The sequence below is a fragment of the Paramormyrops kingsleyae genome, chromosome 1 (genome assembly GCF_048594095.1).
Source record: "Paramormyrops kingsleyae isolate MSU_618 chromosome 1, PKINGS_0.4, whole genome shotgun sequence".
Lineage (NCBI taxonomy): Eukaryota > Metazoa > Chordata > Actinopteri > Osteoglossiformes > Mormyridae > Paramormyrops > Paramormyrops kingsleyae.
The window spans coordinates 62,816,040-62,829,106 of record NC_132797.1 but is presented as its reverse complement, the minus strand read 5'-3'; the positions used below and the strand labels follow the sequence as shown (position 1 = coordinate 62,829,106).

General features: G+C 44.0%; 1 protein-coding gene across 9 annotated transcripts in view; it reads left to right on the top strand.

Annotated features, from left to right (window-relative positions):
- LOC111856674 (low-density lipoprotein receptor-related protein 1B-like) overlaps window positions 1-13,067 on the top strand; it is a 276,774-nt gene that overhangs the window by 133,597 nt on the left and 130,110 nt on the right. For all 9 annotated transcript variants that reach the window (XR_011993593.1, XM_072717420.1, XM_023836816.2 and 6 more), the window contains 6 exons: window positions 2,845-3,009; window positions 4,391-4,573; window positions 6,787-6,987; window positions 10,136-10,381; window positions 11,921-12,118; window positions 12,615-12,819. Coding sequence is in view for 8 of the 9 variants with exons in the window: in XM_072717420.1 (XP_072573521.1) it covers window positions 2,845-3,009; window positions 4,391-4,573; window positions 6,787-6,987; window positions 10,136-10,381; window positions 11,921-12,118; window positions 12,615-12,819 (1,198 nt within the window). In the remaining variant the exon portion in view is untranslated. The remainder of the gene's footprint in view (window positions 1-2,844; window positions 3,010-4,390; window positions 4,574-6,786; window positions 6,988-10,135; window positions 10,382-11,920; window positions 12,119-12,614; window positions 12,820-13,067) is intronic.

Here is a 13,067-nt window from a genome sequence, read left to right as displayed (position 1 = left end):
TGGTTCCAGTTAAAATTGTAGTAGTGTTTCACAAACTCCAGGCGCTTATGTTTGTGGTTAACTGACACAAAAAGCTTCTTTCTAACATACCTTCCAAATACTCTGTTAGGATGAAGGTGGCGTAAGATATTTTTTTCCTGAGACTTGATAACCCCAAGATTTTATTTGGTCTTGTAATTTACCAACCATGATCCTTGGGGATTTTTTTGCCTCTCTCCCAATCCTCCTCATTGTACATAGAGGAAAAATAAACTTGGGTCCTCTTCCAGGTAGGTTTGTAACAGTTCCAGTTGTTGTCCACTAGCAGTAGAAATGGGCATTTTCAGGCGAGTAGCTATTTTTTAATATCCATTCCCAGATTTATGAAGGTCAGCACATTTCTCCTTCATTTGGTCTGTGTGTTCTCTTATCTTTCCCATGTTGATGGATAACTAAGGGACTTTGGGCTCTGTGTCACCTCATGTTTGTACCCCAGTTAATCAGGAAGTCATGGATTACAGCTTGAATGTTCCTGCACACTGCAATCAACTCAAAGATATACAATTCACATGGGAAACATGCTTCAGTTACATTGTGTTCAACATAATTTCCAGGGGTGCCAAATATTGTGGCACACGTATTTTTGTTAAAAGTAATTACAGTCAGCCCTTGTGCATTTGCGCTTCGTGATTCGCGAATTCACAGATCCACGAAAATTTCATTGGAACCGAACTTATTTGTATCCGCTATTTTTTCGCACATCTGCGAAATCCTCTCAAAACCCTACAGAAGTGTTTATGTTTAATTTTCGTAGTACAGACGGTCCTCTACTTACGAACTTTCAGACATACGAACGAAGAGGACTCCAAGTCCAAATTGTGTTTGTTGGGCTCCAGCAAAATCAAATTTTGTTCTACATGCCAATTCCGCCTAGTACAAATTCTGGCCGCTACTCCTGCCGTCGTGTGCATACTCCCAGCATCCCAGTTCTTTGTGCTTTCTTGAGATAATTTTTGTTTTATGTATCATTAGTAATGTGTTTTAGGATGAGACAACATGTATTGACATTATATCATACTTACTTATGCATGCAGATATGAGTACCCTTAAAATGATGCTGAATAACAACTTGCAAACATTTCAAGTCACGAACGGCTGTTCGGAACATATCTCGTTTGTAAGTAGAGAAGCGTCTGTAATTTAAAAGTTTTCATGCTTTTAAGTATAAAATTGGTAAGAAATTTAGTTAATGAAGATTCTACTGTGTTCAAGACATACAATATTAATCAGTTAAAAAATCCCTTAAAACATTGCTTACTTATGGAAACGTTCCTTTTTATGTACATACTGTACTGTACCTTTACAAAGATGCGAATCCCATTCACAAAGTTTATTCCCTTTGGAACACTAATGGTTACGTAAATATTAGAAAATAGTTAATTTACTATTTTGTAATAGTAAGTACACGTTAACATAAATTCAAACCGAAATGCTCCCAGGAACCCCCACCTGAAGAAGGAGACTGAGGAGATATAACTTTTCATGTATGCTATGCAGTCATTTTCATATTTCCACCATACTGCACAGCTAATTCATAATCATCATTATCTTAAATCAATATTCATCATTGGTGAGTACCCATACTACTGTTTTTTATTGAATATTTTTAACGTGTCTATGTATTTTTGTTTGGTTATTTTTAGAACTTGTTTCTGTATGTCTTTACGTAATTTTTAATTGATTAAATACCTGTACCCTGCACGTACAGTACATGTTTCCTTTACGTATTTTACTGAATTGTATCTTGGTTACGTATATGACTTCTGTCAATAAGTTTACAATCCTGTTCATTTACTCACTTTACGTTACTGTGAATGCAAAAGAAAACGGCAGCCAATGCCGTGTTCTATGAATTAGTAGGGGTAACATTAGTATACTGTACTGTAAATGTGCTAGTGTGACAAATATCCGTTAGGCGATACTGTACTCTATTTTTACATCAAACATTTGTTTTTTTTAAAGGTAATGTATTAAGCTAACTTTTAAATGAAATTAAAGTGTTTTTCGAGCATGACTCGGTCATAATTAGGGTTTAAATTATAAAAATAAACACATTACCATTTTTAGTGACTCTACCAAACATCCGCGAATCCTCCTCATTCGTGACGGGTTCTGGAACCTAACCTCGTAAATGTCCGAGGTCTGACTGTTTTTCTTGATAAGTTTATTCAAAGAAAAAAAAAATAATTTCAATGAAAGGTTGGATTTTTCTAATTTTTTCAGTGTGAGATGAAGCTGCTTCAGTAAAAGGTGCATTTTTTCTAACCCTTTTTACAAATCTTTACAAGGGGTGCCAATAATAACCAACATAAGTAAATGTGGACTCATGTCCACGATACATAGTTTAGGGAAGCCCTAACACAAAGAAATCGAAATATGCCTGTATGTAAATGTAACTATTTATCTATTCATTTTTATCTATTAATTTATTGTGCTCTTTTACTGCATATTACTAGAATATTTTTGGCTTGTGTGTTTTGTGCTATATGGTGTCTTAAATGGTAAATCTAACTTGTGTATTAGACTCATGTAAAGGCATCGTGGAACAAATTACTTACATTAGTTGAGAACTGCCTGTACATTTCCTTGGTTTTTATGGGCAAGTTAACCATATTTGGCATATATTGGGGATGGATGGATGGCTGTAAGGTTATGATAATAAGTTTGCTTTTAAATGTAAGTTTTATGTATTGGATAGTCCTGCTTTGGAGGTGGTTGGGGTCAAGCTCTGATGCTCAGGCGTGTGGGGGCATACAGCGCTCCATCTCATGGTATTGAGACTAATGGCTACTGCCCTCCCCCCAGACGACGACTGCGGCGACGGCAGTGATGAGGCTGGCTGTGTACACTCCTGCTCCAGCACACAGTTCCAGTGCACTGGCGGCCGCTGCATCCCACGCCACTGGGCCTGCGATGGAGACGACGACTGCGGCGATGGCAGTGACGAGGGCAGCGCCTGTGCTGGGGCGGGTCAGTACCGTTGGGGCGGGTCAGTACCGTTGGGGCGGGTCAGTACCGCTGGGGCGGGTCAGTACCATTGGTGCGGGTCAGTACTGCTGGGGCGGGTCAGTACCGTTGGGGCGGGTCAGTACTGCTGGGGCGGGTCAGTACCATTGGGGCTGTCTCAACAGTGACGCAGCACATTCATGCAGCCTGTTTCACTGCTGAACTGCTGAACGTGGAAAGCACTCTATTTAGTTCTGTTTCAGGATGGACATGGTTTCAGAAACTGTTATGTTTACAAATTAGGGAAATGGGTCTGTATCTGTGGAAAAAACTGCTAGAACATCTTTTATTTATCATGTTTCCTCATCTACCAACAGCAGTCATTAGTTAGCACGGAGATCTGATGACTTTAAAAGTCAAACATCTTGACACTTACTGTGCGAAGCATTAATCTAAAACAGTCCCTGTCCTCCAGTACCCTTGCTGTAATTGGCCATGCCTCTGAAAGCCGGACATGGGCTGCTGTTCGTCACCGGGCCTCCCCAAAACGTCCCAGGTCCTGGAGTCTGTTTGTGATCCTCTCTGGCCCCAGGGGGATCTGTGATCTGCTGTGAAGCACCAATCTCATACGATTCCATAAGAGCGATACAGAGGGAAAACTGGGAACATTTTTTTTTAAGTATAAAACGCTCTGTTTTGATTTTTGCCCTGAAACGCAGTGGTCTTATATCCGGCAGAGGCTCCACAGTGTGTATTTTTGTAACCGTGTAAAGATCAAAGTCATCTGTGACTTTTCATATTAGTCACAGCAAGCCGTGGCCCATCCACCTGGTTCTTGTGCCATTCCTTTCTGGTATTCCCCCCCTCCCCGCTCTGGGTTCCCAGTCATCTGCAGTCTTCCGAGGTCACAGGAAACTTCGTGACCCATCCTTGAACCTGTGCGCAAGGTGCCGTCTATCCAGGCGTGCTGTGAGCGACACTGGCTGCAATCTGAGATGTCAGCCCTCCCCCTGGCAGCACCTGGCATCCTCTGTGATGAGGACTTGTGCTTGGCGCCTTGAATGACCCATGCAGCTTGTCACCAAGCCACCCCCCCCCCCCACACACACACACTTGGCTTTCATGTCTTGCAGTTTGAGGGACATGGCTACCCACCTTGCTACTTGGTATAGAAGCAAGTGGGGAAAAATGTTGTTCACGGTCTGGCAGTTATACTTAAATAATATGCCCAGAATTGCCAGTCAGAGCATACTAAATATCCCAGATCCTCTTTCCCCCTTAAAGTCAGCATTGTAGCTCTTTGGAGTTTTCTAGAAGTGCTTTCACCAGAGCATCATGGAAATGGCGAGGCAGGAGCTGCCTTTTGCACTGAGGCCTGTTCCTTTCTCTGCACTGCCGCATTTAGCCGCGCTCCCCGCCGCCGACTGCAGCGCAGACGAGTTCCACTGCAGCGCCGACGGCACCTGCATCCCGGAGCGCTGGCTCTGCGACGGCGAGAGGGACTGTGAGGATGGCGGAGATGAGGCTGGCTGCCAAGGCACGCTCCGCATGTGTGATCCTGCTGCCAAGTTCACCTGCAAAGCCTCAGGTGGGTGGCTCTTCAGAGACCATGCCTATCTGGAGTGTTCTGATTACCTGGCCAAGTTTCCTCTTTCTCTTTATTGGGGTACTGGATCTGTGATTATCTGTTTATCTGGAATGTGGGGAAAGAGAACCAAGCCTGTAGAAGTAAAGACTCACCACCCCCCACCCCCCCCCCCACACACACACACACACTTTATTTATTTATGGTATTCCGTTATGTTATTTTGGAGCTGCAGATCTCCTAAAAAGATTCCAAATGCCTGTCCGGTGGGCCACAATCTGGTCCGGGTGTGGAATTTCAGATTACCCCTGTGAGCAGGGCTCAGGTGCATCTCACAGTGTAGTAGACATGCAGCATGGGCCAGTTATGACCCGTACTGTAGAGCACACTTTCCTCAATGCACAACAGTTTGAATTTAAGAACAGGGAAAATTGGTAGGAATTTCTCTCCAGAGGGAACATATCTTGCGGCCTGACTCCATTTCGAGCAGCTATCCCGGAAGTGATGCAGGGAAATTATTAGCTTCTTTGCTCCAGAGCCATTTTTATTTGGAAGGGCCATTGAAGACTTTGTTGGTAATCATGCTAAGGAAAATTAACACCAGGAAACAGTATGGAGAATGAACAGTAAAAGGATTCAGAGAACCCCCGCCCCCCCCCGGTCATGTGTTTTCTGCCCTGGTGTCCTTATTTTCACCCTAAGTGGAGGTGACAGGTGTTTTGATGAAGATGTACTGGTGACACCTGCGTGTCGTTCATTCGCATTTCCAGTCAGGACTAAACATAAACTAAATCGGGCCTCAGACCCTGAAGTGCTCAGGTGAGGAGAGGGTTTTTCGCACTTCAGGAGAGCTAATGAATGTTTAGGAAAAAGCCATCAGTGCTGAAGAGGGTGACGTTCATTATGGGGCTTTAATTGATGCGGTGGTCTCTGAAGGGGGCACCTCCTTTCACACCGCAAAGTGACAGGTGCAAGGCTGATGAGGACACTCTACCTGGGTGAGCTCTCGAACAGGCGAGCAGGAATGAGCCCGTAAGCGTCATCGATCAGTGACTCTTCTTTCAGCTCCCCCTGTCCCTAACAAAGAGATGCCTGCTTATACATCTGCTGTCATCCAAGTGTGTCATTACTTTAGAGCAAGCAGACTTATTCCCCAGAGGACGAATCTGGCATTCCCTGTGAATTTTCAGGTGCCTTTGGATTTTGTCTTGGAGCCCCCTGTTGTCCCAAGTCCAGACGCTCTCTGCGTGTGCTGGTTCTGTGATTAATGCTAGTTATTGTCCACAAGATCCTGTCGCTTCAACTAAATCTTCAAAACTTGAGAGACACTTACCCTAACCCTCCGAAACGAGAGAAACGGTTACTCTAACGCTCATAAATGAGAGACCTTTACCATGACCCTCCTAAAAGAGACTGTTACCTGAACCCTAATCCTCCTGCATTAGAGAGACCTTTACCCTAACTCTCCTAAATGAGAGAGATGTTTACCTAGACTGAATTTGTGAAAACATGATTCAATCACGGCAGGGGAGTGTCTTCAAATTGACATTTGAGTTTAGTTGTTTGGTTGCTATTTCTAGGCTGCTCTGATAACCTTGCTGTTGAGGCATGTCATTTGCATCAGTCCCTTGTAAAGTGTCTCCTTTACGCATAGAGGACACCCCTGCACTCACTCTCGTTGTCCTGTATGCTTCTGGCCATTAACCTCCTTTAGCATCAGAGCTAAATGCTGAAGCTGCTCTGCCAGGGACTCCAATCTCGCCTTACGTTCCTCCTCGACATACTGAAAGGTTATTTTTCATGTCCCTGAAACCAAAAGTGATGATGTAGCCAGTTTACAGTGCCCAGCCCCCCCACACACATCTGTCATCCAGTTTTTAAGATACTCTGTGTAATTGTTCAAGCCTGGGGGGCAGTGGTCATTTTTTACAATTTTTGTCTTCGGTGGAGCTGAGGTGTCATCTGTTAACAAAGTGCTTTGGTTTCAGTGACGTTTGTGACCTTCGCCATGTCACCCTGTTCACCTCTGACTGAAATGTCTCATTTTGTCCCAGAAATATCAGAACAGTAATGTAAATTAAACTGCCAAAGTTACCACGGTAATATGAGGCTCCTTAATGAGAAAAGGAAAAATAATCAAGAGGTCTGGTTTGGTGGTCTCGCCTAGGGATTGACCACCATTTCTGGAATGTTCCTTGGCGTTCCATTACTTGCAGGGAAGTGTGTCAGCAAGAGTTGGGTGTGTGACGGTGACCGCGACTGCGAGGACCTGTCGGACGAGGAGGGCTGTGAGGCTCCTGTCTGTGAGCCCCCCAGGTTCCCCTGTGCCAATGACAGTGCCACCTGCCTGCCCCCAGAGAGCATCTGCGATGGGAAGAAGGATTGTGCCGACCATTCAGATGAGGGACCCTTCTGTGGTGAGTGGGATGCTTGTGAGGGCCAGCACCATACACAGTGAATTTAGTGACTTTCTGTTCATGCATAATACCTGGTGGTGACATTAAAAGTTGAAATGATGAGTAATGAGGTTAATTACTTGGATTAGATTGTGAGGAAGGTAAGTAACATTATGGAACTTGAACGCAAAAATATGAGTAAGGAAGGGACACAAAAATCTATGGGTTCTGGTAGGCAATGCCAGCTGGCTGGCCTCCTCTCGCTGAGTGCATACGCATGTAGCTGGAAGGTGGCCCAGGTGCCGTCCACCACGTCCCACGTGTCACAATGCCCCAGGATAGAATCTGCAGGGTGCGCTCATGGGGGGCCAGCACGCCTTTTTGAACCAGCAGCATCACAGTTATCGTTGATGCGTGACATGGATCTCCTGTCCCCAGAGATAAGCCTTTATCCCAGTGACATGGCAGGGACAGTCGAACTCCCATGGACGTGTGATAAATGATGTCGGTTGGAGCCATCCCTCAGCACTGAAAGATGAAGGAATCTTTTCATTGTTCCCTGTGTCCAGTGAGGAATGATGTCCATTTTGTCTCTGTGCTAATGATTGAAGGATGTAAATGTTTCTCCAGCCTAAACTTCTTTAGTGGGAAGGAGGAACTAGTGTAATGAATGAAATGTGGATGGTTCTCTGAATCATCCTCAAAAAACCTGGAGGTCTAAGACTAGCTGGATGCTTTCCCCAAGGGAACACTAACCTCACACTGGTGAAGCAGGTCCAAAGCGGTGACCTCACTGCATTGCGCATCATTTCCCCTGAGCTTGAGACTTCATCCTTCATGCCAGAGTGCTGTGGAGACCTCCCACCTGTCAAAGTCACCGTGGCAGATCTGGAACATCATAATGGACACAAAAAAAAAAAAAACCAGCTAACTATCTGCTAGCCACTTATCCTGGCCAGGGTCATACCTTGGACTTTCCACATGAGAGAAATATGGAAAGTGTGGCTGTTCAGAATCAAAATCAGACTCAGTCTTATTCTCACCAAATACATAGGCGTACGTGTACAAGGAATTTGGCATGGTCTGTCAGTGCAGTCAAAAGAATTTAAAAATAAAAATAGCACTAAAATAACAAGCACACAGTAACGACGCTAGATACAATAGACAATAGTAGTATCCAGATAACTGAGTGATGCAGATAACAGATTGAAGCTGTGCAATAAAAAACAAGACAAGACAATAGAGAATAAATAACATGGTTTGAAGAGCTGCCGACCCTCTGGTGGTCTATAGGGAAGGTCTCACCACCAGCAGTTTCATCAAGGGTTCCTCTTTTCGTAAGGCTGACTTCACCCATGTCCTCCTTGTTTGTTTTTTGCTTTTTTGAGCAGGGATAACTCTTAATGAAAGGGAATGAGGCAGGGTGGCTTATGTGACCTATTCTGGAACTTTATGAAGGCTGTGCTGGGACTGTCTTAATGCTTGTTACATTTTTGTGCAAGTCTGAATTCTAAGCTGTTCTTTCACCTTCTGAGTAGTTTCATCATAAACTCTCCCAAATTAAATATTTTTAATCCCTTACACTACAAGCAAATACTACAGCTGAGTACTCAGATCACTTACGTGATATAATATATTCAATAATTATTAGTACCATCTTAAATACAATGTTATTTATAAACTGAAACCAACTGTACCGCACCGCAGATCAGCGAAAGCGGTGGCTGTATCCTACCAATAAAATCCTTCAATTTAATTTTAATTTAACAGAGGCGCAGTGTCACAGGGGAAAATCTGGCAGTGTCTGATCGGTGAAAGTTGACAGATGCATTAAAACTGAAGTCATGGCCACCATGGCACTAAATAAAGACGTCTATAAATGAATGCCTGTGAGACACCTCATATAACTGCAGCTGGCTTGCAGGCTTTGCAAGCCTTTCCGGGGCCCGCATGAGTTTGATTAATTAGTCGAAGCACCTCGGGATTATTCCGCATGGTGACCTCCAGGAAGACTGTTGCCGGGCGACCTGATGTGGACCGCCATCACCCCTGGGGGGGGAAAATATTCAATTCATCCTTGTTAGGGCTGTGAAGAATGTGTTAATCGTGCAATGAAACACCACATGGTCTGAAGACATTTCCACCAATTTTCCCGTCTTTTAATAAGCTCCAGGTGTTCTTTAGATAACTTTCTATTCGAGTGAGGAGAGCGACAGAGACACCCTTTGGGTTAATCGAGTCATGTTGATTTATTTATTTAATGCAGCAGAAAAACTTTTAAAGGCTGAAGTGTGCGTTCTAGCAGCCTTGGGGCTCTCAACCACTCACATGCCTGAATGGTGGAGGTGTGTAGGCTCCTTCTCTTGCTATCCAAGTATATTCATGGAGATTAAGTTTCAGATGCTATCATTTTTTTCTTTAGATTTGCTCTTTTCCCTGTCACTTTAAGTTAAAGCAGACAACAGTTACATGTACAACTCTTTTGAAGTTGACATGTCTATTGTAGTATATGTGGAGAAAAAATGATACAAAAGGCTGTATGCTTGCCTTGGCTCATGGATGCAGTCTGAAATTCCAGTCTTGACCGAGACAAATGCTTTTTCAGAGTGGCCTTGACTGGGGCTTGGGTCAGGCAGGTTGATCGCTGATGTAATCTCTAAAGGGGCTTGTTGGACGTGTTCTTGGGACTTGGAAAAACAAGACTGAGAAACATTACAGACATGGGAAGGACGTTTAGCCCGTCTTCCGTTTGACATTCCATACCTTAGTGTGCCGCCGTGATTGAATCTGAAAATTTTGGCCTCTTTGCACTCCTGGGGCTCTTACTTCACAAGGGCATCACTGGTTCTGTACTGTACCATCTAAACTGGTCCCCAGCTGGGTTTTGCGTTAGTCCTTGTGCTCTTCAATCAGTGCTGATTAATGACAAACTCATTAGCTTGGCTTCACCTTTACTGTGCCTCTCATTATTTCTGTAGTACTTGAATTAATCACCTCTGTTAGCTACTGGGAATGTTGTTTCCATGGGGAGCAATGGCCGCCATTCCTCCAAATGCAACAGTCATGGGATTTTCACCCACAATGCATTGGAAATGAGGCCCCTCGCCAGTTAGCTTTGTGCTGCTCAGTGTTTCACCAACACGGTTTTCGCATCCCCTTGCTTATCCAGAGGAGTGCACCTTGGGAAATGGAGGCTGCAGCCACCAGTGCACCGTGGTCCCCGGCGTCGGGGCATCCTGCTCTTGCCCACCAGGCCTCCACCTCGGCACTGACAACCACAGCTGTGAGGCAGTGGACTACTGTGGCCGGCACCTTCGCTGCAGTCAGGTGTGCGAGCAGTACAAGACCACTGTCAAGTGCTCGTGCTACCCAGGCTGGAGCCTGGGGCCTGACGGGGATGACTGCCTGAGCACAGGTGACACTCGGCCACCACATTCAGATAAAAGATAACAGGCATCCATTGTGTTATGGTAATAGTCCATGGTAACATTTTGTGTCACAGTAACGATCCATGGTAATATCTGTTGTATCATGGCAACAGTCCATGGTAACATCTGTTGTCATGACAACAATCCATGGTAACATCCATTGTGTCATGGTCCATTGTAACATCTTGTTTTACAATAGCAATCCATGTTAACATCAATTGTACCATGACAACAGTCCATGGTAACATCTATTGTGTCATGGTAGCAATCCATATAAACATCCATTGTGCCATGTTAATGAATAGGAATCATTCAGAGATGGAGTATTCACCTCATTGACTACTACTGACATCATAATTACTCAAACAGGTATTTGTGATATATTGCCCTGTAATATACTGTTCTGATTTAAGAGAGGGATGCTTTGAGATAAAATCACATAAGAAATTTAAGGCACTTCACCTGAAAACCTCCAAACGCCATTGAATGAATACCAAAGATTTATCCTGCATGTGTGAAACTGCAGATCATGCAAAGCAGAATTTCAGTTGCCTGTGAGAGCTATAAATAATTAATGATGAAATGAAAATAAAGAATTTTAATTAAATGGATGCCCTTAAAAGACTGTTAAAGAGGGAATGGTTTTGCCCCCTCTAAATGTATTTAATTGATTTAACACCATTGAGAATCCTGACACTTATACCCTCCTAGCAGTAAGATAGTAATCCTGTTTTTCCAAACATGACATACAGTATCTGTCTGTTTTCTATTCATGTCGCTCTTCTGTCAGAGTGTGGGGGTTTCATGTTGAGATCTTCGATGTAAAAACAAGTTGTTCTTGAGGCAGAACTTTGAATTTCATTGAATGACGCGATAAAATCTCATCAAATAGAACTGCGAGAGCCAACATGGGTGGTCTTAACTATGCTCTTCCTTTAAGCCATAAGAAAATGCTTCTTGTTTTACATAGGAGAATTATCTGACAGATTTATACTGAACAAGTTCTTATAACATAAAATTTGTGAATCACCTAACTGAAATTAAAACAGATGTTGCTGCAAATGCATTTGGTAGTTAAATATTGAGTCATCTCAAAGGTGAGTCATGTAAAGAAATAGGGTGATTTTCACCTTGTTGGAGACATTTTGTCCAGGCTAGACTGACTAATCCACAGTTAACCCACATTATGGTTTTCTATGTCCCTGCTGGTGTACAGGGTGGTGTGCAGTACAGTGGGTTAGTGCCTGTGACGGGAAAGTTGGTGGTTTGAATCCCACCCTTGGCTGAATAGACGCATCACCTTTGGGATCTTAATTAAGGCCTTTAAGCTCCTGAAATGCTCCAGGCGTGTCAGATGGACAGCTTACCCTGCACTCATGCTCCGAGCTTCACTGTAGCATGTGTGTGTGTGTTAAAGCAATGCATGATGGGATATGCGAACACTAAAGCATTGCAGTGTACCTGTACTTGGGTAAATGGGAAATAAAGTATTATTGCACTCATCACTTGTTCTTCCCTAACATCAGACCCATTTGAGGCCTTCATCATCTTCTCCATTCGCCATGAGATCCGTCGCATCGACCTCCATAAGCGTGACTACAGCCTGCTCGTGCCAGGCTTGAGGAACACCATCGCCCTCGACTTCCACTTTAGTCATGGCCTGCTCTACTGGACCGATGTGGTGGAGGACAAGATCTACAGGGGGAAGCTTTCTGACAGCGGAGGTATAGTATGTCTGTCTGGGCTCCACTCCTGTTCATGTATGTTATTCCGATGCTCTTGTGTGAACATTTTCAAATGTCCATTTAATACCAGTGATTGAAACTGCAGTCTTCATTGGTGATAGTTTCTAAATTACCATTACTATTTGATGACTGGAGGCAGCTCAGGAATCAAATACTGATATGAGTGTTTGTCTGTATGCTAGCAGTTAGTACACAGCGAAAGTAACCCTTTCATTTCTGATCTGGATAAACATTGCGCCGTACTAATGCTTTGTGAAAGGACATCTTATAGTCAGTGTTTATGCTGGTAATCTGCTATAGCTTCTCCCATTAATGCTGCAGACGTGGTCTTTCGACAACTCGAGCTCTCAGTTGCAGATTCAACACTCTCAGTCTTTGAGGCAGTCGCAAATCAAAGTGAAAGGGCGTATGTTAGAGGAACCATGAGCATGGAAGGGTAATAACCATGATTACCTTTGACGTGGCTCCTTGGTAGGCGTCACCGGCATCGAAGTGGTGGTGCAGCATGGCCTGGCTACCCCAGAGGGGCTGGCTGTCGATTGGATAGCCGGGAACCTCTATTGGATCGACAGCAACTTGGACCAGATCGAGGTGGCCAAGCTTGACGGTGCCATGCGGGCCACGCTGATTGCAGGGGGCATGGAGCACCCACGGGCTCTGGCATTGGACCCCAGCCAGGGGTGTGTACTCAGGAGAAAAAGCAAATGTGCTTGCTCACCCACATGAGACCAGTTCTGATTCGTGTGATGAAGCACGGCATTGTTTGTGAAATGTCTTCATCATCATGTTTAGGTTTCTCTAACTGGTGTGGTATCTGTACTTGTCTATCTTAGATATTACTCACCTAGATTTACATGCAAATGACCCATTTCACAGTACCACAAAATGCATTAATGAAACGCCAACTTGAGCTTTATAACACAATTAA